This window comes from Stegastes partitus, unplaced genomic scaffold (genome assembly GCF_000690725.1).
Source record: "Stegastes partitus isolate 25-593 unplaced genomic scaffold, Stegastes_partitus-1.0.2 Scaffold734, whole genome shotgun sequence".
NCBI classification, from domain to species: Eukaryota; Metazoa; Chordata; class Actinopteri; family Pomacentridae; genus Stegastes; species Stegastes partitus.
Genome location: NW_007578465.1, coordinates 301141 through 328179, shown reverse-complemented (window position 1 = coordinate 328179; position 27039 = coordinate 301141). Strand labels below are relative to the sequence as shown.

At 39.8% G+C, this 27039-nt stretch overlaps 1 protein-coding gene across 1 annotated transcript in view; it reads right to left on the bottom strand.

Annotated features, from left to right (window-relative positions):
• Window positions 1-5456: 5456 nt before the first annotated feature.
• Window positions 5457-27039, bottom strand: part of LOC103364260 (zinc finger DHHC-type palmitoyltransferase 14) — a 24588-nt gene continuing 3005 nt past the window's right edge. Inside the window, exons 2-9 of the mRNA XM_008291319.1 lie at window positions 22048-22208; window positions 18710-18853; window positions 18260-18397; window positions 14609-14657; window positions 13652-13754; window positions 13414-13523; window positions 8019-8127; window positions 5457-6286 (exon numbers count right to left, since the gene is read on the bottom strand). Coding sequence (XP_008289541.1) covers window positions 5843-6286; window positions 8019-8127; window positions 13414-13523; window positions 13652-13754; window positions 14609-14657; window positions 18260-18397; window positions 18710-18853; window positions 22048-22208 — 1258 coding nt within the window. The 3' untranslated portion in view covers window positions 5457-5842. The remainder of the gene's footprint in view (window positions 6287-8018; window positions 8128-13413; window positions 13524-13651; window positions 13755-14608; window positions 14658-18259; window positions 18398-18709; window positions 18854-22047; window positions 22209-27039) is intronic.

The following is a 27039-nucleotide window of genomic DNA, read 5'->3' as shown; positions in this document are numbered from 1 at the left end:
ATTAAATCTCATCACTGACAGCTGCTGCAGGGCTTCTGCTGGGTTCACCTTATTAAATTCAAGACCTTTTCACAACCGCACTGTATGGAGTATAATAGCTGGAAAACACATAAGCATGATAAAACTGACAATTATTTAAGTACACAAACTTATTCACATTTATATCACGTTTATTGTTAATTTTATAGATTAATAAAAACATAATTTCTAGTAAGATAATTTGTCAGAATATGTGACCCAGATGCAGGTAAGAATCACATTATTGATTGAGAAATTAACCAATCAAAAGAGAAAGAATTCACTTGCTGTAGTTGAAGTCGTTACTTCATCCTCACTGAGAGTCACAGTTCTTTCTTTCTGCAGCAGGAAAGATTAATTATTTAGATTTAGTAATACATTAATAAAAACAACAGTTTTTTAAATACCATCTTGGACTTTTCTTTTATCTTTTTTTCCCCCTTGTGTTGAGGGAACTGGATTTAGCTTTTTAAGAACACTTTTCCAGACCTGCAGAAACCTGACTTTCTCCTGGAACTTTCTTACAGCTTTCACACATCTAATGATGAGTCATTACTGACTCATCTGCTGGTTTCTACTTTGATTAAATAATAACAATAATATTTTTTTAGAGCAAGAAATGCAAATTAAAAAAAAAGAAAGAAAAAAGTCAGCAGTACTGAGATACTCTTAGGTTATTCTCAGCTGGTGATCACATCAGTATGCAAATTTGATGCTGATGGCATAGTTTCAAGATCAGTGAAAACATTGTGTGCACATCAAAAATGTGTCATGTTTTCATATAAACCTTAAATAATCAGCAACATTCAAACACACAGGAACGTCTGACAATAAAACTGAAGAAAAACTATTTCAGATTCTGATCTACTTCTTTGTAATCAATCAAACTGATCACATTAATGTCAGTGACCATGTTGACTCCTTTGTGCAAAGATCACATTTCTTTGAATTGTATCATTCCATTGAAATCAATTTGTGCCTCAGGTTTACAGTAGAATTTAACACATCAGTTAGCACTGTGATAGTGGGAAACATGGCATCAGAACTAAATGCAAATGCCAGATTGTTATTCTGAGCAGAGGAACTTTCTCAGCATCAAATCATGGCTGGACTGAAGGTTTCTAAGAGGGCAGTGTATGGAGCTCTGAAACACTTTGTGGAAACTGGATCAGTTGTATCCAAACAGGATCCATTCATCCATTATCTATACACCGCTTAATCCTCACTGGGGTTGTGGGGGGCTGGAGTCTATCCCAGCTGACGCAGGGCGAAGGCAGGGGACACCCTGGACAGGTCACCAGTCTATCACAGGGCTCCAAACAGGATCCGACAGATCAATCAGGCTAATCATCAAAAGGATCAGGCTTCATCAGGCTTTGTTCACTGAGACAGAAGAGCAGCTTCATCACAGACAGAATTTACTAAATAAAGAACACCAGACTTCAATCAGCTGTCAAAAAAGACCATCTAGTAATGTTCTCAGAGGATAAGGAGAGTCTCTAAACCACTTCTCAGGAGGCAAAACAAGGCCGAATGCTTGGGGTCAGCTAAGACGCTGCAGTATTTCACTGTGGCTGATGGAGAAAATAAGTCGTATTTAATGATGAATCCCACTCAGAGATTAGTGGCTGTAACAGAGGGGTGGATCAAACCATAGTGGATCAAACTGACAGTGAAACATGGAACATTTAAGTCTGGGTGGATTTGGACACCTGCAGCAAATAGACTTCGGTATTGTCAAACCAGCAAAAGCTTACATTAGAGCTGGTCTTAGCTGACATATCTGCGGTTAACTTAGCTGTCAGTCTAATCAATAATTAAGAACTAAATCAGGCATATGCATTATTTATCATCTACAATCAGTGTTTTATAATGAATAAACCATTTCTCAATGACCAACTGCTGTAATCCAGTTTGAGCTGCATGGAATGTAAAAATACATTTGCAACTATTTGGATGGAGGCTCCAGTATACGCTTTCCCTACATCGGCAATGACTTAATATTACTTTATATTAAGCCTGACACCCAACAACAGAAACCTAATATATATGCTACAGTGCTTATCTTGAAATGACGTCTTTGGCATGAAATTTGCACACTGACGTGACAGTTTGAGCCCAGAGTGGTCTGCCAGTATAAAACTGGACCTGCTGTTGGGAAGTGATTGGTGGAACAGCAGCTCATGTTACTAAATGTTACTCTGAGAAATCGTAAAAAATAAGCATCACAAGCAGGACTGTAATCAGAAATATAGAAATACTGAGGTTAATACTTCTAAAATCCCTCCCCTTGAAGTTGTCTTTGAACTGCTGATTCTTCAGTGATAGTCTAAATATACATTTTACGTCCCAACATGAAAACATAAATTTAAAACAGCTTCAAAACTGTCACCAATAAAAATCTGGTGAATGAACCAATTATTTAAAGAGTCAAATCTGACGCAGTCTCCTGAGGATCTTTTATTGCAAACAATGTTGGCATGAAATTAACAAACCGCTTACAAACTGTGACATGAACTTTTGAAGGACAGGAACTGGAATATGCATGTAACCTTCAGAATAAAAGCACAGACCTGGTTCTGGGAATGATTATACAAATTCACCTGTAAACAGCCATTTAACTGGTTTCCGTCCAGTTGCTTTATGCCTTAGCAGTGAACATGTGCACGCATAAACTATTATGATATTGTGAAAACTCTTCTAAATGATGTTGTGTGAAACAAAGACGGATTCAGTTCATCACACCGGCTTCTTTTTCCACCAGAAACTCATCTATAAAAGCGGACAGTGACGTACAACAAAAAATAATTCAGATTATTTGAAGAGGTGAACTCCAGCTGAACGTCTGGCAGTGTTGCTGCTTCTCTCGACACAAACTGATCCATTCAGGTCGGCAGGATTTTTTTGAAAACTCGCTCAGCTTTGTGTTTTTGTCCACAGAATCCAACAAACACCTGAAGATTGATGCTGTTTCCATCAGCTCTCATTATTCCACAGAAAACCATCAAATCTCCTGGATCAACCGCTTGATTTATAGTAACAAAAACAAAAAAAAGTCGATGGTTTTGGTCCCAGTCCGACTGCAGCTGGAGGCGGACGTCCATTTGGCACTGAAGTAGCTTATTCTGGATTAAATGTTCACTGGTTTTAGCAGGAATTCGACTTCATCGGGACCACAGAGGAACATGGACAAAGTTGGAGTCAAGGCAGAAAGAAAGAAAACAGACAAACAGGAAATGAAGGAGGCTGAAGTGCAGCTTTGGTCAGACAGAAGTCAAACAGAAAAGGTCAAATGGTCACCCAGAGTGTCTTATTGTCAGAATATTTAGATTATTTTTGTTTAAAACCCTCTGGAGTCCATAAACATGACGTAGAGAGCAGCTGAGAAAAGGAAAGAAATGTTTAAAGCCTTTCACTTTTAGTGATTCACAGGCATAAAACTGTGATAGATGAAATCAACGTACATGTTAACAGACATTTTCTACTCTGTGGGTAAAGACCACAGACTAGATGGACGACAGCAAAAGTGAAGTCAAAATGTGATCGAAACAAGCTGCAGTCTTGTTCTGGTGCACAGCAGTGACCGGCGGGTGGAGATGTAGCATCATGTAGAGCTGCATCATACATTGTTTCAGCATTGACATGGCGATATGCTGCCAGACACAAAAAGAGAAACCGCACGGTCCTCTTCTACCACGACTAATTTAGAAGAGATGTCTGTCTGATCGAACGTAATTTACTTTGACGTAAGAGTTTTGATGTAACTTTATTTACATGATACTGTTGAGGCTCCATGTGTGCACAACAAAATGATCGAGGAACAGGAAAGAAATACTGAAAAAGGAAGACTTGGTGGCAAAACACCAGATTAACTGAAATATTCTGATGCCAGAAAGGCTGACGTTGACCAAAACCAGGTACTCTGTCTTACAACTGTTGTCTAATATGTTCAACCATTTAAATCACAAAGCCCAACCTGAATGTTATTCAAAGCAAAAACCTATTCTGAAAAGGTTCAAAATGACAGGAATCACTGATGACATATCTTTTAACTTTACAAAAGACATGATACCAATCAAGAGTTACCAAAGAAGGTTTTAAATGGTAAATGGTCTGCACTCACATAGCGCTTTTCTACCTTAGCGGCACTCAAAGCACTTTACAATGTGTTTCTCATTTACCCGTTGACACACACGTTCATACACCAATGGTGACAGAGCTGCCATGCAAGGTGTTGCCTGCTATTAGGAGCAACTTCAGGTTCAGTGTCTTGCCCAAGGACACTTTGACTGTGGAGGGGCGTTACGATCAGAGGACAACCGCTCTACCACCTGAGCCACAGCTGCCCTTAAAACACAATCTAGTCACTTCACAAGCAGTAACACCAACACACACCTATTTTTCCTCAAGTTTCCTTCCCAGAGCTGCATGAAAAAACAAAGGCACAAGTTGAAAGAGAGCTGTCACAATATAACGCAGCTACAACAGGCTTGTGGTCCAGCTGGGCAACAGAGCGCTACATAAGACTAACAACTGAAAAGTCATCGTTTGCAAACTATTTAGTGACAAAACTGCAACAGTGATGGATGGTTGAGAGGCGCCAACCTGTACAAAGATAGACAATGTTGTGGCCCTAAACAAGAGCGCCAGGCAGTAGTGCTTCAGCCACAGACTGCATCTTGTATTTGGTACATTATACCCAACAAAACCTCGCAATGCCATTCTTTTCCAATAATGTGCAGCCATAGTATGAGATCCTGCCTCCTATCTCACCATCAACACCAAGCTACGACCACAACCAGTTTACGGTGAAGAGCAAGTGATATGTAGCTGGCTAGACAGCTAGCATTTACAAACATGTCTGGATTAGGATCAGCGTACAGTGAGCGACTATCACAGTTCAGACAGTGGAGATGCTGGTGGCTGGAGTTGTTGGATCTTCATACCACCCTCTGGTCGCTGCTGAACACCAGCTAAAGATAGAATCGCCTGTTTCCGTCAAATTGTGGCTTTGCTTCTGTGCCCTGGGAGGAAATGTGCCAGCCAATTTTATATACAGTCTGTGGGAAAAAAATTGTAAATTGTCTTTTTTTGTGTGTATTTTAGGAGATGGAAGATTGTGTAGTTGAGGCAGAAGTGTAATTTTTATGCATATCGCAGTTTTACACTTGTGTTAAAAAAAGACATACATCTTTGTTACTTTAAAAGATGACAGAAATGGACCAAGCTGAACTCCAGAGGGGTTTAAAAGAAAACAAACAAAACTCTAAATTTTGTCATAAAGAAAGAAATCATTCTGTTTGCACAATTTGACACAATTCTTGGCTTGTCAAAGCAGTTTGGAGGTTTTTCTTCTTTAGAGAGACGAGTTGTTACTGCACAACGTGTTAACTGTGTGATTCGCAATTATAAAGAGGAATAAGGAACCAAAAAGCCAATTGACACATGAAGTTTTAATCTAAACAAAACTCAGATGTTACCTGGATTTCCAGAAAATGGTTAAAAGAAAAAGCATATTTGATGTATTTGTCTCTTCACTGGAAGCTTCAGAGTACGTTTAAGTCTCAGGCTTCATGTGCGTCATCATTTATTCACTGATGCTGTTTCCATTTCTTTTTCTTTTTTTTTTTTATCATCCACACAACATTCGTGCTACTCAGTCATTTATTTATTTTTTTACAATATAATGACTTTATTTTTTTAATTCCTGGGATTTTTTTTTCACAAAGTGAAGATGGACATAAAGTCAGATGTATGAAAAACTATCAAAATTAAAGGGTCACATTGAAGTCACACGGGTCAGTCGAATGAAAGAAATGGCTTATCAGACGGAGCTGAGCTTCACCAGCCCTCTGACCGAGTCCTCGTGCAGAGCGTCCTGACTGGCGGGGTCGTACAGGGTGGCGGGGGAGGGGACAGGTGGGTGGGGTTGGGGGTGCAGGTGCAGGTGGGCAGGGCAGGGCAGGGCACCCTGCGGAGTGGTGCAGGGCGTCTCCTCTGGGCTGACAAAGTGGTGGTGGTGATGGTGGTGATGATGGTGGAGGTGGTGGTGGCAGTGGGAGTCGACAGCGGCGTCCCTTAGAGTCAGGACGTCTCCGCCGCAGGATGGCAGGGACGGCTGGGTGGGGGCCAGGTAGGCGCAGGGGCCCCCCAGCGTGGTGGTCTTCCCAGGCAGAGGGGCCAGAACCACGGGGTCGCTGTGCAGCAGAGGGGTGGCTGCAGCCTGCAGGACGAACTTGGTGCTCTGGATACACTGATCCTGATCGCACTGGGAGTTCAGGGAAACATTCAGCATGTTAAACCTTCATTTATGCAGCCAGTTTACAACAGCAGATACATTCTGATGGAAATGTTGAGACTTGATCATGTTTTTTTATCTACATAATGATAAAATACTGTTAATTTATGTATTTAGCAACTTGTAAACTGCCACAACATCTGATCTTTTGTTCAATATCCATCTAAACTTGTAAGACTTTACAATGCTGTACACAAAAATGTCCCTGACAAACAACAATGACTCATTAATAAGAAGCTCTGTACAGCAGGAACTGAACAATAGCAACAAGTGAATGGGCATATTTAGTGCTGGGGTTGATGATCAGTGGTTATAGATGTTATAGAAGGTATAGACGACTAAAAGTCAGAATGTAAATAATGTCACAGAGCATTGAAAGATAGAAACACGTCAAACTGATCGATGCAGCTCAACAGGAGACATCCAGATCTCTTTACAGCTAATTCAAGCCGAGTTTGGTTATTACTTACTTCACAGGCTAATTATTATCATTATTTTTTAAGTTCTTAGGTTTTTATTTTTCTGATTACACAGAGAGCTGAGATTCACCAGTGTCAAATTGCTTGTCTGCATGTACAAACTTGGCCAATAAAGTTGATTCTGATTCTAATGTTATCTTGTTTATGCCAACCAACCAGCTAACATTATCATGTTTAGGCTAATGTAGCAGCTAACATGTGCCTCTTTAGGCTAACGCACTCCTTTAAAGTACTTTTGGAAGGTAACATATCAGCTAATGTTGCCTTGTTTAGGGTTAACAACCAGCTAACGTAACCAGCTAATCTTGTTTAGGTTAATGTAGCAGAAAGATATATCTTGTTTAGGCTAACATAGCAACAAATGTTGTCTGGTTTAGGGTAAAGCGGTGACAGCTCATCAAGTGAGCTGGATGCTGCCCATAATGTTAGTTAATACCATCATATCTGTAAAGTCTGTCAGTAACAACTGTGTGCAGCTGCTTGTATTTTGACAGTTTAATTTCCTTTTTGGTATCAAAATGTGGCACATTGCAGCAGAAAATAATGACTTAACAGAGCACATACTGGGAGATACTGCACTAATTTCATTAGGTACTGATTAATTCAGAAATATCTGTAAAACTGAATAACAATCACTTTCATCATTAGTTGTTCCTGAATACTTCTGAGTCAGTTGCTGAGCAACACAAACTGGAAACCAGTTCATTAATCACTGAGTCATTAGTTTGCTACAAAGTGTGTTGGTATTATCCTTTACTTTAAGGCTAAATAAAGCTAGTTTTAGAAAATTATGAGGAAAATTACCAGGGGATTATCTGGGACCTGTGTATTAAATTAGCTTGAAATTCCTAGTGTTTTTTTTTTTTTTTAATTTCCATTTTTCATCTCCTTTTCACTTTAATGACAAGGATTTTATTGTAGTATTACACCACTGGAAGCAGTTTTATCTTTTAATGATATTGAATGTTTTTCATTTTATTTTGAAAAGTTGTAAATTGATCTGCAATTACTGATTATTATTATTATTATTATTATTATTATTAACTTTTAACTTGCAGACTGACAAAAAGCCATTGTTGATATAGTACTGATAATGCATGACGGTGCATTAAGGTAGACTTTCCACAGATGTGATGCGACTGCAGCTTCCCTCTGTGCTCTGATGATTCACATGATATCCGATGTGTCGGTATTGATCGGCTCTGTCGTCGTCCTCCACCTACCATGTGACTGTGGAGCTGAGTGGAGGCGTAGCTGTTGCTGCTGGTCCCGTTAGACTGGGAGACGGTGTGTGGTGTGTCACACTGAATCAGACCCCTCCTGTCAATCAGACTGGGACACAGAGGAGAAAGATGGAGATGAGTCACTTCACTTCAGATTTTTAGCTTCTCTGGCAAAAAAGAAACAGATACACAGGATAAAAGCAGTGATACAGAGTACAGGGACCCAAACAACTAGTTACTGATACGAATTGGTTCTGTCCATTACAGCACAGAAGGTAAAGGTAGCGTAGCTTAGCATAGATGGAAGCTGCTCGTCCGGTTCTGTGCAGTGTTCAAAAACACACCTCTGACTAAGGCTGTACTCCAAATTGCATTTTTTTTTTCATACAGCTGCCATTAAAAAAAGCATGTACCGTTTCATCCAGTTTGCATACAATCCACACACACTACACAATATCGCGCCTCGAACTTTGTTGGTCGAAATGAGCCGTTGTCGATGCCCTCTTGGCTGCTTGCATGCACAGAGGACTGTGGGTCCGAATGGCAAAAATCCAAACAAATGCAGTCGGGCATCTTGGCATTTTCTGCACGCTGCATTTGACATTTCATGCATTGGGACACACTAAATCTTTTTCTGACATACTAAACAGTATTGAAACGCATCCAAGGACACTGTCATCAAGAGCTCAACTCAGCCATCAAAGACACAAACGCACCACACAGTGACACAAAACTACTAGAAAAAGGCACACATTTTCTACAAAAAGAGGCACAACAGCTACAAACATGCCTCTTTTAGCCTGGTGAGGGGCCTTTCGTCGTATCATTTACCCACTGCTGACTGGATGCCCAAACCAGCTCCTGTTACTATACTGAGGTGGAACTTGTCTCCAGCTACAGATCTCCAAGAGTACAGCTGAACAGAGTACAAACTGAACCAGACCACCCACATGGAGGTGCTATATAAAAAGGAGCAAAGCGGCCTTTATTTTTTGAGAAGGCTGAGGTCCTTTAACACCTGCGGATCTCTTTTGTGCACCTTCTATCAGACTGTAATGGCCAGAGCTGTGTTCTTTGATGGTGTGCTGGGAACACGGCGCTCATACACAAAAACAGGATTAACAAACTGAATCGAAGGCCAACTCCATCATCAGCACTGAAATCAACACTATTCAGAAAGTGACAGAGGTGAGGACGCTCTCAAAACGGAAGTCAGTGATGAGAAATCCCTCACACCTACTTCACACCTCGGAGGTGCTTCAACAGAGCACTTTTCAGTTACAGACTAAATAATATATGGATGTATCTTGAGATTTTTACATACACAAGTCATCTCCTGTATCTCACTCTATTTTGTTTTCACATCACAGATTTTTGTTCTTACATTTTGCACACTGCATATTTTATATACTGTATATTTTTCACACCACATGTCACAAATATTTTCGTTACCTCGCTGTAAGCCTTCAGTCTGTTTTACTTCTGCTGTGAACAGTTTTTGTGCTGAAAATGTGTTCTGTTTAGTATTAGATGTCTGAAACTGAATCAATTGAGTATCTGTCTTATCTTAATGATTTCCTGCTTGTGTGGCTGAACTAATGGCACAGTGTGGTCAAAAGTTAAAAATGTTACAATAAGCATTTCTGTTCAAGCTGAACTCTGAATAAAAGTCAGTCAATTGAGATAAATGACGTAGACTTTGCCAGCAGGAACCCCCGACGTCTGCGGTTCCTTCGCTGCTTGACCTAAAAAGCCTTTCCCTGTGTGTGGGTGCGTGCAGATGGATGTCACCACCTGTCGAGGTGTCAGCAGGTGCAGCCGACATGTTAATAAGCTGCCACCAGCCAGCCATGAGCTAACAAGCAGACTGTGTAATGAATCTCCATATGTTCAGCCCTGGAAAACAAACCTCTCCTCCTCTGTTGACACCACGCTTTTGCTTTTAAAATCCGCCTCCCATATCTCGCTCGCTTTCTGTCGTCCACCATCATTTTCAAAATGGCTCAAGAGGTTTGTTCTGTCTGCGTCGCCCCAGAGGGCTGCAGCCGACCCATCAGTCAATCAAGAATCAAACAAGCAGTCTTCTCCATTTGTCAAACATTCATAAGCTCATTAACACACAGTTGAAACCAGTGTCACAATCTCAAGTAAAGTACAACTAAATATTAAAACTTATGTTATTAAACAGTAAAAAATTACAAATTTAACGCCCTAATTCAGCCTCGTGTTAGATTCCCTGATTTAATGCTACGTCTCTTCCTATGTGAGAGTCACAGAACCGCGGTTAGTGGCTGTAAGTTAATTAAACTGAAAGGCTGTTAATGATTGTTGTGCTGTTAAGTGTATAAACATCCATCCATCCATTATCTATACACCAATTAATCCTCTGTGGGGTCGCAGGGGGGCTGGAGTCTATCCCAGCTGCCAGAGGGTTTGAATTGTTAGTAAAGCTGTTTTTTCTTTTTTGACTTTTGTGGCTTTCAGTGGAAATCTCTCTCCTTCTCTGAATTGTAACTCTGTGAAATCTGAGAACACTGTCATGAAAGACACAGTTTTAAAGTCACCATGATTTAAGCTTTCTGAAGAAATCCATAAACCGAACCACTGCGTAGCCCGTGTATAAACATAAATTGCTGTATATAATATTTTATAAAATCATGGGACAGTGAATACCAATAAAAACAACAACAAAGTGACCCTACTGAAGTACAATATTTAAACCACTACAATTCACATATTCTGGTTTCCTCACTTCTCTTCCACATGTGAAAGTAATCAATTTTTACACGGTAATGAATAAACAAGTGTGCTTGGATCCAAAATCTCTCCAAATTGGCTCAACATCATTGTTTCAAAAAAAAAAAAAAAATCTCTTGTAGACATTGTCAGAAATGAGGAGGAAATATTACCAACAGTGTCTTTCCTGCTTTGTTTCAACATCTAAACATCCCTGTACACAGAGACAGCTCTGTGAAGAACTTTGTGTGGCAACTGCACAGACCCAACCTCAGCCTCATCCAGCAGCTTTGGGATGAACTGGAACCCGGACTGTGAGCTGGACCTTGTCAGCCAGCACCATTAAGGCTTTTTTTGGATGGAAACTGGAAGAGTGGAGGCTGTTATAATTCATGCTCATAGTCATGTAATCACCATGAGACAATATTCAGCTGTCCACATACTGCTGGCATGCACCACATGATGTAGCTAAAAAAAAAAAAAAAGAGCATGGAAACGTACCCCAAATCCACTGCTTCGCTTTAGAACCAAATCTTTTTTGATTAAAGCTTAACTTTGTCCCTATTCCATTTCATTTCAGGCCCATTAGTGAAACAGTACTAATCAGCTGCTTTGACAAAGCGAAAAATAAATAATGTCTCGAGTTCTGATCTCAACCCTCAACCCCATCCAGCACTTTTAGGATGAACAAGATCACCGACTGTGATCCAGAACTTATCACCCGGTGTCTGTGTTGGACTTCACGGACGCTCCTGAATCTGGTAAACAACTGAAACCAAAAGACTGGAGGCTGTTTTAGCAGCACATTAACGCACCATGGTGACAGAACCGCATGTTACTCCGTCATATATGGAGGAAACATTAAGCTGTCCACATACTTTTGGCATGCACATGCATAATATGACAAAAAAATGCAAAGAAATCTACCCAGAAAGCACATCTTCACTCAGTTTTCAGAACCAAATCTCATTTAATTAACGCTCAACTCGGCTCCCATTTAATTTTAGGCTGAGTGAGTGAAATAGTATTAATCAGCTGCTTTGACAAAGCAATAAAGAGTATCGACAAACTGCCTCAGGATCACCACCCAGGTCTCCAAACGGACCACGACCTCCCTCAGCCTCTATAATGACCATGTGTGACACTGGACTCGTGTGGATGGAAACATAAGAGCTGATGAAAGCAGAGAGCAGGAGGCTTATGTGAACTCTTTCAGGTTTTCAGCAGCGAGGGTAAACGGCGGAGAAGCAAAGCTAAGAGCCAGCTGAGAGATGAGAAACTCTGAAGGCACGGATGAGGAGGGAAAAGAAGAACGTAATTACTTCGAGGAAGGTCTCAGCTGAAAACTGTCCTCATTAAACACAGGAAGGTACCGTCTGCTGAGAGTGGGGGGTGGAGGAGAGGAAAAATGAAGATGATGATGATGGAAAGAGTGACAGAAAACAAACACAGAGGAAGACAGGAGTGAAATAATAATGTTTAAGACAGTTTTCTGGCCTGAGGCAGTTTTGAACTTTGATATTTTGATACTCAGACACCAGTCGAAGGAAACAAAGCAGATGTGACACAAGGAGCAGCGATGACGCTCAGGTTTTCAGGCACATGCATGGAAGTGAAAGAAAAACCTGTTTGCTCAGGATTGTTTGACTGGGATGCAATATAATCTTCAGCCACAGAATAATTCTCGACAATATGCTACTAAACGAGTTACTTCAATTAGCGTCTGCTTAAAATTCTAAATGCATCAGTTCTCAGCACCATGCTGTTAAAAAAAGGACAAAACAAACAACATGCTGGCTGTCTGAAAACTAATTAAGTATTAGTAAATATATTAAATATTTGAAGCAGAAAACGCTGTGAGTTTCAGTCCTGCAGCTGTAAGGAACGAATCAATCTGAACAAACTCTGAGCACAAGTAGAACACGCTGGTCTTCAGACTCCTTAAACACACTGGCTGTGTCTCCTTTGAATTATTAACTGTGAAGTTGATATTTGATTAGGAGAGAATAAGAGGTTCTAGAAGATTTCAAATGCCCTAAATTTACTCCTGACTTGTTGAGTTAAGTCCTGAGTTTAGTCCTGACTTCAGTACTGACTTCATCTTGAGTTTAATGCTCACTTTAGTCCTGGCTTTAGGCCTGCTAAGAGCTGGCATCAGTGTCGACTTTAGTCCTGGGTTTGATGCTGTTTAAATTTGAATTTATTCCTGTTTAATCGTGGCTTCAGTGCTTATTTCAGTCCTGTTTAGTCTCGACTTGATTTAAGTCCTGACTTCAGTGCTAACTTTAGACCTGAATTAGGGCAGACTTTAGTGCTGAATTTAGTTGTGTTTAGTTCTGGCTTTGGCCCTGAGCTTCGTGTTGATTTAAGTCCTGACTTCAGTGTTGACTTTACTCCCACATTTAGGGCAGAGTTTAGTCCTGAATTTAGTGCTGTTTAAATCTGAGTTTAATCCTGTTTAAATCTAAATATATTCCTGTTTAATCCTGACTCCAGTGCTGATTTTAGTACTGAATTTAATCATACTTTAATTGCTGACTTTTAGTACTAAATTTAGTCCTGATTTTGGTCTTGTTTAATCCTGACTTCAGTGCAAACTTCAGTCTTGGATTCAGTCCTGAATTTAGGTCTATGGAGTGCTGCAGAGGATGCTACTGACCTGGGCGGCAGAGGTCCACACAGGGCAGCACAGCAGTTGGTCAGGATGTTTCCATAGCTGTAGGGGTTGTAGTTGTCCTTCCCTCGCTTGGTGGACCAGGACCCTTTAATCTGGACCAGATCAGACCAGGACAAGATCAAGACAGACACAAGAGGCGTGTTGGTCCTCTTCATCAGAACCGACAATGTTTTTCTTTTTATTGTCCCTGAAACTACAGATTCAGGCAAGATATACATACGTCCTCATTGGTGGTCTGGTTGGAGCTGATCAGGTAGGTGTGGAAGCCCGACAGGCCGACAATGGACCAGACAGAGAAGAAACACACCACCACCTCCAGGACGGTGCAAAGCAGAGTCAAGGACAAAGTCGGGTCTTTGGGCGACTGTATAGTATACTACAGTGTTTGTATTTATTATCAAGACTAGGATTTATATCTGGGGCCTGGATCGATGGACACTGAGATGATGAGGCCTGACTGTCACTAACAATTTGCTTGTAGCTGTAGTAAACACAAACACAAAACAGCAGAATGTGCATGGAGCTGAATGTAAATACGTCCGTGAGAGTGTGCGACACGGGCAGTGGGTTTGACCTTGGCAAAGCATTATGGGACATATTGACCTGTGGCTGGTGACAGCGTGAGAGTTATTGATTCATCAGAAACACTCTGTGGAGAGGGGGTAGTATGAGGGGAATTAGTGCCTCTGTTTGATTTTCTGTGTAAGCTCTGGAATGCATTTAAAGGAAATCTAACATATTCTATTTGCTTTTTTTTTGTCCGACCATCAGTCAGAGAGCCCCAGACTTTGAATTTATGACAATAGAAAACTGGAAAACTAGCAAAGATTGACATCTGTGGAGCTGGAGGCAGAGAACTTTGGACATTTTTGCTTAAAAGCCACTTTATCTGATATTGATGTTGTTCCTATGTGAGCTCTAGAGGACTGCCTCGTTTCTGGATGACTGAGGAAATCATGAAACTCACTTGTATAATCCAGCAACAAAGTTTTGCCCTGCGGGGCCCTATGGAGGTTAATCCGATTACGGTTGTGATGAAACTGTGGTGAAGTGCTTATATTAATTATTTATGTTATGAATTTACTTGATGAAAATCCCAAACACAGCTTAACGTTGCACAAGGTGTCACAGACTGAGTCAGTCCTTTTAACAGTGAATTCTCCACAGTAAAGGATATCTGGCAGGGCTGTCTTTGAGTGCGCTCAGGAAACCTGTCCGGTTTGATCCTGCAACACACACAGATAGAAAACAAAGTTAGATTAATCAGTTTAGCTTCTATACATAAGGACAAAATAGATGAAAGTAGGATTAATTGTTACTGCAGCGGCACAGTGATATCTGTATGAACTGGCTCTAACCTGTGAGGGTTTTACCACTAGTAGGGTGAAAAATGTAATCAAATTTGCTAAGATGGCACCAGATGAACTGTGTACATCATATACTGTGAAAAAAAAGGACCTCATCACTGTGACATCACCCACTGTTGTGTGGACTACTGTTGTACAGCTTTGAGTTTACATTTGAATATCACCATCTTGGTCTTATGAATGTGGATGTGATGAATGAGGGGTGGATCCGACTGAGAGCTCGAGGACACACACGTCCGTCTGTTGTACTCTAAACGAGACCCTAATTTACAAAGCGAACATCACGCTTTATTGAAGGAGACTTGAAACTAGTGATTGAGACCATAAACTCATTAGGAAAAACATTTACTGAGGTAACAAATCAAGTAAGAAGTGGGGTTTATTTTCTCATAGACTTCGATACAATCAGAATTTATTTTGCAACCTGAGTGGTCGCCCCCTGCTGGCTGTTAGATGTTACATTTTTTAGCATTTAGCTTTTAGCTTAATAGCATGATGACAAGCAGCATTTGGCAGTTAAACGTAAATGCTAACATTTAGGATGTTATCATGCTCATATTAGCATTGATCTCCGTGTACAGCAACCTCAATGTAAACACTTTACTGCAGTCCATCCGTTTACGCTTACTCCCTCAGCTCTAAAGATGCTGAGACAAAAACAAAGAGCCGATACAAAAACACAGCACTGAAAGGAAAATAAAGCAAAAATGTCTCGATAAAGAATAATCACAGTTAAAGTTTATGGGAGTGAATGAGTTACCGTAATTTCTGGACTACAGGTCGCTACTTTTTTCACAATCTTTGAACACTGTGGCTTAAACAAGGATGCGGGTAATTTATGGATTTTTAAGATTTTTACGAAAGTGTGTGATGAAGTAACTCTGAGGCTGTTCAATTCCGACACTGAAGAAGACGACTTTAGAGGTTTTAGTGCAGGACGAAGATGAAGATAGTGATCAATGACTTTTCCTGGTAGGCTGCTGTATTTTTTAATTTTTTTAACCAGCCGTGTTACAGGCACTGTTTGGGAAAAAAAGCATTTATGGTACGTATTTGGTTATGTTACCGGTATGTACTTAATTAAAAGTTTAAAAAAACTCTCTGTGTAACATCTTTCTGTGTAAATATCTCATGTTACAAGGTGCGACCTACATATGTACAATTTTTGTTTACATTTAAAGTTAGCGGGTGCGGCTTATATACACGTGCACTCAATAGTCCGAAAATTACGGTAGTTCCTTTTATAATCCCATATCTGATTGAACCATCTTATCCTCAAGACACGCTAAGATGAACCAGGAAAAACTCAACACCCGACAACAAGAGGAAACATCATCAACAACAAGGGTAAACAAACAGTAATGAGCCGAAGTCTTCAGAACAGACAGTTACTGCTCTCTAAATTTACATCTTGTAGATCAAAGTCACGACACTGCCGGATCTTTTTATAGCTCTGCTGCTAAAAACAGAAAACAAGCAGTGTAGTGTTCAGAGGAAGGCACGGGTTTATCTCAGACAGTCTGCTGGTTGTTGAAAGTTTCAGTCTGAAGCAGCTCAAGGCTCTAGTATTCTGACAGTTTGGACCTGCAGGGCAAGAAAACAACATCAGCAGTCTGAGCAGAGAATTAGGTCAATGAGCGTGACAGGGAAGAATCGGCAGGCGGCTTTAGATCTCGAAACATCAAATCAATGATCGGTGTTAAACTTCCTTCCAGGCAGCCACTTGTTCAAGCTTGTTTCTATGAAATCCAACCCAAGGAGAGAACCGAGGAGATCACGTTGCTCTTTAAGACCAAGCTAAAAAGCAAAAGTTCAACCCAGAAAACCATGACAAATCCGTGTCAAACGAGCCACAAAACCAAAATGAGACAGATAAAGCACCATTGATGCAGAGACACAATTAAGCAAAACCCTTTGCGTGATAGTCTGGGTTCATACAGCCACAAGACCAAAACAAGCACGAGTCAAAACAGCCATGAGACAGCCATGAGACAGCCAAGACCGAGTGAGACAAATCATGCAACAAGCCAAGAGGAGTAAGAATGAAAAGACAAACCAGAGAGACGATGTAAAGGCCCTATGTTCAAGACAAGTTTGAGTCAAAGCAACAAGACGCAAAAGTTTCAATATCAAGTCAGAGTCAAGTCAAACAGTGGACACACATCTAAGAGAAGTCAGACCAACACCATGCAAAACATTTACGAGTGAGTCAAATCAGAGAGGGAAAAGTTGTCCATAAGGAGTCTGAGTCAAAACACCTATAAAGTCGAAACAAGGAGACAACAGACACATGAAGGCTGAGACAAGTCTGAGCCCGAACAATCAACAAGACTGAGGCAAGTTAAAACACACACAAGACCGAGTAAAAACACCAACGAGACAAGCCCAAGACAGATCACCTGTCACACTGTATCACATGTGATATAACCACAGTGTGCTCGGCTGATTTCTCTAAGTAATCAGGTTTTTGTTTTAGGTCTGATTCAGCAAAATCCATATGATCTGTCTCGCTCTGGTCTGATTGATGGGTGACAGAAGGCAGGAACAGACTGCAGCCTCAGCCTCTCTCTGACAGCCTGTCAATCAAAGGACAGTGGGCGGGGCTGTGGACGATCAATGTCCCAGTCTCGTTTCATCCATTACATAGATGAGGAAGCTGCTGCAGGGCGACAACACACACAGGCTTCAATGCACTCCTGAAGCACAGCAAGTTTCCTTACTATGATCTCGACATGTGAAATAACACAAATACAGGAGATTCTGCCGATCTGTCAGAACTACAGAGATCACAGGAATAGTGCCAAGTCCTCTGTCAATTCTTTGTTCTTTTCTATTCAAATCAGTCAGTAGAGACTTGAAACTTGCTCATCTTGGATCATCCAGCACAAGCCAGTCCTTAGTCAGCTTCATTGTTGTCAAATGTATACTTACTTTCTTTCACACTTTAAATGTGTTGTTGGACAACTGAGAAAATATACTTAGAGCTCAGCCATTAGTTGACAGAGATGTTGGTTCCTGGATTTACAATCTGATCTGTACATGGACTGATTCTGAGACAATGGGCCCCTCTGCACAGATGTGTAAAAGGCCCTGCAGCCATCCTTTATATTCACCTAATGTTGAATCAGGTGGAAACAGCTGCTGGAGGAAAACCTGTTTATTTGTTGTTTCCTAATCTCTGTCTGTTCTATGGCGTTTTCTACCCATATTGTTTCATTGTTTTTTTTTGGTGTCAGTAGTCTCGTGTCTGTTTTTACTCTCTGCAAAGCACTTTGAATAATCAGCAGAACAGGAGCAGATGGTGCGTACGAGTGTTGCACAGGAACGACCCAAGCGTATCACAAAATCAAAATGACATAAAGAGATAAAGAATGAGTGCAGCAGAGAAGTCTGATAAAGAAATCAATACGTGAATCACAGCAGAAACAGTGTGTGGAGGCGGCAGCAGCAGTGTTACTCACTGAGGATGACATGTGTGATGACGAAGGCAAAGATGAAGATGGTGAGGAAGGAGAGGGAGAGGATGAACAGGTAGAAGAAACGATAGTTCCTCCGTCCAACGCAGTTCCCCACCCAAGGACAGTGATGGTCGAAACGCTCTGTGGGAGGAAAAAAAATATCACAGCTTCACTGTATTAAAGCAAAAACTTGAATCACTTTGCTAAAAACTAATAAGGCGCTAACACTGACTGAAATGGAACAAAGATTCAAATCAAAATACAAAAGCTTTTGTTAAGGTTTTATTACAAAGTGTGGTTTTGACTGCAGGTGGGTTCAGATACAGTTTGTCCATCTAAATGTGTGAATTTGTAGAACTGTGCGATAAAGTGAGTGGATGTGTTTCAAAGACGTTGTTTGAGAATCATGAGCAACATAAAATGTTAAAAAGGAGCTCTTGTAATGATACTGACCCACACAGTTGTCACACAGGCTGCAGTGTGACGCTCGAGGCGGCCTGAAGATTTTGCAGGTGAAGCAATATTTTAGTTTGACAGTCTGTCCGTTGATGAGGACCTCTCTGGTGCGAGGCGGAGGTCTGGAGCAGCCCGCCGAGTCTGAAAACACACAACAGATTGTTAACATGCTAACAGTTTCTGGACCTGCTAATGTTAGCATAACACAAAGCTGAGCCTAACTAAACCTGATGAAAGCCGAGGATGTCAAGCTGAGCCCCAGATGTCCTAAAAAGGTTATTTTACAGACAAGCAGCCCTTTAGATTGAAGCCATAACAAGGCGTTTATTCTTTTCCAGAGGTCAAAGCGTGACATATGTTTTTTTTTTAGTATGACGTTGATTTATCGGTGCCACTAATTAATACATCGTCACTTTTGCCTAAAAAGCCTACATCTGCCATTTTGGTGGTTTCAAGCTTTTTCAAAAAATTACACATTCTTTAGACCAAATCACACAAATTCACCATCAGGATCACAACATTTTCACATCAGTCCTCACAAAGACAGCTGGACAAGAACAGACAGACATTTTTCTGCCTGCTGTGAGCTCCTCAGTGACACAACCTGCAGGACATTTCATGCAGTTTCTCAGCTGATGTGATTTACAGCTGCAAAGCTTGCTGGGAAGAAACAACAAATACAATGTTCAGCTGACTCAGTGTGGAGCAGCACCACGAATCACATTCACTAAAGTGTGCACAAATACACGTCTTATGTTGGAAATGAGTGTATGAAATATATATTTATCAATAATTATTATTATTATGAAATAGCTTCAAGTGACAAACTCACTCTTTTAGCTCTGTTTTTGGTTTGTACCATTTCCTAAAGAAAATGCTTTACTCTAAAATATCAATAAAAGTATTATCCTTAGAAATTCAGCATTGTTCTGATCACAGTGTATTCTAGAGGCAGACAGCAGGAAATTGTTAACGGTAAATCTATATATGCGGCAAAGCTGCAACCTAATCATTTTTAGAACAATTATTCAAAATAAAAGAAAAAACTCGTCAGTACTGTATTCTATGTTTCGTTTTAAGCCTCAAAGGCATCAAGGCTAGGATGTTTAACATGAAGCAGTGTTCCTCAATGATCAGATTTAACAATCGTCTTTATTTACTTTGTATAATATTAAATTCCTCAGATGTGCCAACATCTCAACAGACAAATCAATGACAGAAAACAGGCCGGATTAAAAAAAAAAAAAGTTTTGCTAAAGCTAACTGTAGCGACACTCAGGCTAGTCTTTGCTAGTTGGAGTTCGGTTGGTGTTTACCTCTTATTATAAACGTTTCTGAAAATTACGCCTAATTTTGAGGTGGACATATTATTGTTTGGCTTTCAGAAAAGAAATACAGAGAAATATATTTACTTTAGCTAAAAAAATTGAGCTGACTTGAGTCTGTACTTTTGCAGCTACGTAGCTTTTAGCAGGACTGTGTTTCCATCGTAGACTGTTTAATATACAGAAAAATACGCAGTGTGTGGCTTTTAGGTCCATTTTACAAAAACTAAAAACTGTTGAATGTTTAACAGACAGAACACAGGAAACAATAAAAAGTTTTCCTTTCGTTTCATATTTAAAAAATAAACATATACATAAAGTAGATATAACTGCATTACTATAATTTTTTCAACTTGTATCTGGGATCAGAAACAGATTTTCACTGACAGGCAAAAAAGTTTGCATTTTTTTCCATTTTTTTCTAAGAGGATACTTGTGTTGAGAATTGGTGCTACGTAAATAAAACTGTACTAAACCGAACTGAACTGTGATCTTCCTCCACTTTCGTATTACATGTATTCATTACACATATTGCTTTATTGTCTAATCACGAACATGTAAATGTGACTTTGGGATTACTTTTCTTTTTTTTGATTGTCAGAGAGGAAGTGAGGATGTTGTTTCAAGCTGTGCGTCACAGAATAAATTCCTGACCACCATCAGACAAAACAAACAAAACGCAGTAAAAAATAACTGCCTGCTATTTCTATTTCTATCTTTCCTCCACATGTCACACACACTGAGCTCAGCGTGTTCAACATCCACAACCGTGCCCAAATTTGGTCATTCTCCAAGCCTCGGTTCTGTTGTCACTCCACAGATTCTGCATCCAGGGTGAAAATAAATAAATAAATCAACAGACCAGAAAATATAATGACAGGGTTCCGAAAATATATCTGAGAGCTTCAATCAGTCAGTTTCTGTGGAAACGACTGATTCGCCAAGACACATAGAGGAAGCCTGAAAGTGAAGAGATGACATGTGACTGAGCACACACACTTATAAACACACACACACACACACACACCGACTGGAGGAGGTGGTGAACGGCTTTCTGTGATGACTCAGTATAATTAGTGAGCATTAGTCTGCAGCTGATTTACAGTTTCTTAACTCTGATTAGAACAAAACCTGCAAAGACAAAATGGAAACCAGCAGTGGGCAGATGTGGCTAAAGCTGACACTAATCACAACAACATAATATCAACATAGTCTACAAGTCATGAAGAGTAAAAACAAGATGGAAAAGTATGAAAATGGTGATCAAATACAAATGAAACTTACCTTAAATTCAGCTTAGAAAAGCAACAGTATGATTGGATAGTTTCAGTTTGTCTTTTGGCCATTGTTTCAGATGACAGTTTAAGTTTAAGATTAAGGTTAGCTTGAGGTTACGGGCTCAAAAAAACTTGCTCTTGCCTCTCTTATCGTCTTACGGTTGTTACTTTTCACATTTACTAATCGTATATGTTTGTCGTCACTGCTGCTGTATCTGTTTACATCAAATGTTTCATGCCTTTTTAATCAGATTTATGTCATGAAATATTTCTTGTTTATTTGTATTTAGTACATCATTTTTACACACACATATATATATATATTAATGTCACAGTGTACCATTTTTATTACTGAAACTTTTGACCTCTTTTTAAAATTTTAAGATCAAAGTTACTTATAGTAAAAGCCCATTCTGTCACGGTTTCTTTTCATGCAGTATTTCTTCCCTTAACATCTTTATTATCTTACCTTTATAGTTGACACTTTTAAAAGTAAATGTTACTATTCATTAACTATTTTTAAATCCATGATATTTTTCACACTGCACTTTTAACATATTTTGAATAAAAAACAAAAAACTTTTTAGTCCAAAAAGTGCTTTTCACCCTGAAACATTTTGTCATGATTACTTTTCACACGTTACTTTTTTTTTCTGAAAACAAGTCTTCCAGAGTAACAAACCACAGAAGAATTCATTTCTGATCTCTAATGTGTGTGCGTCTCCATGGTTACCAATCTGCCTCTCCAGGTCGGCGGCCTCGTCTGGTGTGGCTCGGGGTAGAACGCCGGGGTCACTGAAACTCGCCCTGAACAGCATCCCCATGACGAAGACAAAGAGGATACCGCCTACTGCTGGGATGGCCGGGGTCAGGTTGGACGCCAGGAAGGGACAGCTGAAGACACAGCGAGAGGACAGCAAAAACAAACTGACGGTCTCAGTCAATCACAGGACTCCACAGGTGTTTGTTTAGGAAAATAAAAATACAGCAATGGGGCCAAAAACAACAGGGTTTCACTTCAGGGACTCTTTCTTCATGTGTTTATTTGTTGCTCTAATGTCCAGATTTAAAGAGTCTTTGCTGTGAGGCTGTTTGACAAAAACTGAGGAGATTCAAAAAGCCTTTGAAACAAAGCACTTTGCATTATTACCTGTTAATATAAAATAGCAATTAATATAAATTATCTCAGAGTTTCAGTATTTCAGAGAATCGCTGCGCAGGTAAAAGTTAGGGGTCATCCTTTTTTTTTTTTTAACATAACTTGTCCAATGAAAGCATGTAAATATTGAATGACAGAGGACCGAGCATTGAGCCTTGGGGAACTCCAGACAATATTTGACTAGACTGGAGACAAAGTAGTTCCTGTTCTGGAGGTAGCTTTATTTGACTGGTAAAGACTTACCAACTCAAGTTTTTTATGTTTATGTTAGTTTTAAAGCAACAGTCAATCACTTCACCGTCTCTGCCGAGTTTGTGTTGACAAACAGATGAATACCAGTTTAAACATCCAATAGGTCCGATGGGCAACAAAAACTGAACAAATAAAATTAAAAACTACTCAAAATGTAGTCCCATTTCATAACAAACAGCTCAGCTTTGAATCTGTTTTAGCATATACTTGATTATTTAATAGTTTTGTGTTGAAAACGTCCAGCCTCCTTCTAAAACAATTGTGATAAAAAAGAAAAACATTACTTTTTGCATATATAATATATTCAGTTGAATAAAATTATTCCCAACTTGCTGTGAAAATCTAATTGAAAACAAAATTAATGCTAAATAAATCAAAAAAATATTTCAAGATTGTTTGGTGATTATCACCTTTCGAGATGAAGTTATTGGTTTTAAGCAGTTTTATGAGTGTAATAAGTAGAATAATGTTTTTTTTTTTTTTATTCATAATAGAGACATAACAGGCGCCACATAGCTTCCACCTGACAGCCTCGTCATACACATTTCTATCACCTTAAAAATGTGGGAAACTGAGTCACAGGTTTACCGACCCTCCCCCGTTTCAATCTCCTGCTGTTACCGTAGTGACATGGGCTGCAAGAAACAGTTACCGTGGAAACGGGAAACATCAGGGTGCTGTGTTTGGGAAGTTGCAGTGAGGAATGTGGGAGGAGAAGAAGAAAAAAAAAAAACAAAGTAAACCCTCCAGACATCCCTGTGGGATCTGAGAACTTGTTTGGAGACTATATTTGACATTTAAGGACAACTATGGTATAAAAAAGAAAGAATTTTAGTGACTTTAATAAAGGTCATTTAAAAAATGTCAGTTTTAAAAAAATATGATTTAGTTTAACTTTAATGCTTTGTCATGCAAACAGATTTGAGATTTTTTCTCTTGGATTAAACAGCTACGAAACTAAATTTAGACCCACATAATAAAACAAACAAAAATCTCTATTAATAACGATGTAATATCTTGTGATGCTAATTAGAAGAAATGCAGGTGGAGACCTTTATTCACTTCAGCTGCAAAGAAAATGCTGTTTCGTCCGCCCCTTTTATACGCATGAGAGACGGATAAATAACTGAATATGAACACATACAGCAGCACAAAGTCGGTCTTCTGAAACGCTTTTAAACTAAACATTAAAACCGTTATGAAGGTCTCAGTCTGAGCTACGTGGACGTTCCAGGGACGATTAAAAAGCATCCGCTGACGTATCAAATCCAAAGCTGTTCACATTTACAGCTGAAACTGTGACTCACTGAACTGATCAGTGAAAACAATAAAGTAAAATGAAACTATATCCAGAAAGGATTCATTGTCATTTCATCAGGCAAAAACACTCCATTGCATCTATTTAAACCAAAGGAAACAGAACATTTTGGGCTATTTTTGGACTCTTGGGCGTGTGAAGACAACACCTCGGGCTCGACATGATTTTTAAGAACCACTTATTAATATTTTTAATAGCACACCAGAGGAAGCTGCTCCGTTATGAACACTTTGGACTGCTGGATGAATGAAACAAGACATAAATAATTCATAGTAAGCTCCATTTACCATTTTATTGACTAACTCATTAAACTTGCATCTGTGCTCCAACGATTTTAGTTTTAACTAAATTGGACCTCGTTTCTGTTTCTGTGTGACATCATGGGCTACAGCTGGGGTCAAAAGTCGCCCAGTTTACCACCCAGACGGCAACGTGTCGGGTTCAGGATGACGAGAAACAACCTGAACCTGATCACAGCCAACACTGATTCACCTGGTTTGTGGTGTCGCTGTGTTTGTTGGAAGCAAATCCGCTGAGACGAATCGGAGAGCGGAAAATCGGCGAGCAGGAAAATCCGGCAGAAAACAACAATTTACATTCCTGTCAGAGCTGCAGCCGCAACACAGAGACGACTTAGTTAGATTTATATGTTTCAGTGACTCAGAAGGTTGAATGACGTCGGGTACATCCTGTCACCTCTGTGCTCAAAGCAGTGACTCTCCATTGAGTTTAAGGACGCCTTCAGAGATCTGCACATAAAAGCTGTTAAAGACTCGCAGGTGGAATTCAGTCTGATCGCACAGCAGCAGCAGCAGCATCACACACAGATGTACAACACAATGCAATCAATGTTTAACAATGATTTCCCTCCACAGGAGGAGGAGGAGATGTTTTCTAGCAGGCACAAGCCCCAATAGTCGGGATGAACAGAACAGAATGTCAGCGAACGACACAGAATGTACACAAAGAAACACAAAATTAGCACCGAGACACTCGAAATAACCGCAGACACACAAAACAAACACTAAAAGACACAAAATGACCACAAAGACACAAAGCCAGGACAAAAATACCCACAAAGTGACCAAAAAAACCCACACAAGAGACATAAAACAACCACAAAGACATGCAAAATATCCACATAGACACACAAAATAACCAGAGACACAAAACTACCACAAAGAGACACGAAACAACTACAAAAAGACACAAAATGAACCACGAACAATCAGAAAATGACCACAAAGGCACACAAGGCGACTCATTGGACACACAGAACCCCAGTGAGACACAAAATGACCACAAAGATGCACAAAGCGACCACAAACACACACAAAATAACCGACATAAAACTGCCAAACAGACACAAAACGTGCACAAAGAGACAAAACAACTGCAGAAAGACAGAAAATGAACCACAAAGACAGACAAACAATCACAGAAACACAAAATGTCTTCACGACAGGAAGACACAACACAACCAGTATTCAACAAAATGTTGACTACACCAAAGACACACAAATTAACTACAAAGACACAAACAAATATAACCATGGAAAGACACAAAACTACAACAAAGACACATAAAGTGACAACAAAGGCGGACAAAGTAACCCCAAAGAGAAACTTAAAAAAACATCAACTACAAACAGCGACACAAATTGACCACAAACAGACAAAAACAACCACAGAAAAACACAAAATGAACCACTAAGAGTCAGAAAATGACCACAAAGCGACTCATTGGAGACACAAAACCACAGTGAGACACAAAATGACGACAAAGACACCTAAAACAACCACAAAAAAACCCAGAAAATCAAGAAAAAGAAATGTCAAAACGCTGTGCGTCTCTTCCAGTCCGGATGTTTCTGAACTGACACAAGCTGCATCAGAGGACGACTGTGTTCAGACGTACGAGATAAAAGTGGCAGAAACTCAGAGCCGTCACTAGAATAAAAGACTGAATCCTGATGCAGCAGAGTGTAAAAATAAACCCATTACAGTCACTTCATGTCGTCCTGTAAGGCTCGAACCAAATTCCTGTTTTGTTTGGATTAAATTATAGGAAACGGCTCACGAAGCAAAAAGCTACAACTACGGGAAGAGTTCAATTAAATTCTAAACTTGTGCTCTAATAACACGACTCTGAGCTCAGGCTGACGATGTTTCACTGATCTGAGCCCTCGAGTCGATTCATCGTCGAACAGGAGAATAACTGACAACTATTTGAAGAATCAGTTTGTTGTTTTAATTTAAAGAAAACTGAAGAGACAAAATGAACACAAAACAAAGACAGTGTTTCCTCCAGGATGTTTTCCAGCAGCGGGGGCAGCAGGCGACGTAAACAAATGACATTTGACTGAAGATTTTACTTTTACAACCTATTTATTAAATGGCCAGTTGAAAATGGCTTTTTAAAGGCTGAATATAAAAATTAAAAGAATAAAACATAAATCAATATATAATAATTTCTTGATGGGGCTGTAGAATCAGTGGCAGAGTTTGCACCCAGGCTCAGAACAATTCATTTTTCTGGGTTTTTATAGAAGAGCTCTGAGGCTCTGAGAGGCTCAGCAGCATCCAGGCTGCAGCTGATCCTCTGAAGCCTGATTCTCTGGTCAGTCTTCACCTACAAATAAAAACAATACTGAGATTGTTCCTCTCAGTTTCCTACAGCCTGATCATTTAAATGGTTTCTAGTTTGTGTCTGATGATATATTATTAAATGTCTGCTGCTGTCCACTGCTCCTCCCTGTCTGATGTTACTGGTCTCATACGATTACATTAAACATTAACATCAGATCATTTACACTCACATCACATCTGATTACAGTGTGAACACTATTTTTTTACCTGAACATCATCATTTATGAGTCAGTAAAAGGCTAATGCTACCTGGCTAGCATCATCTCCATCAGGTGTCTTTCTCTTCTCAGAGAAATATGTGAACAAGCTCATCTTCAGATGCAGTCAGCAGTTCCATCATGGCGTGT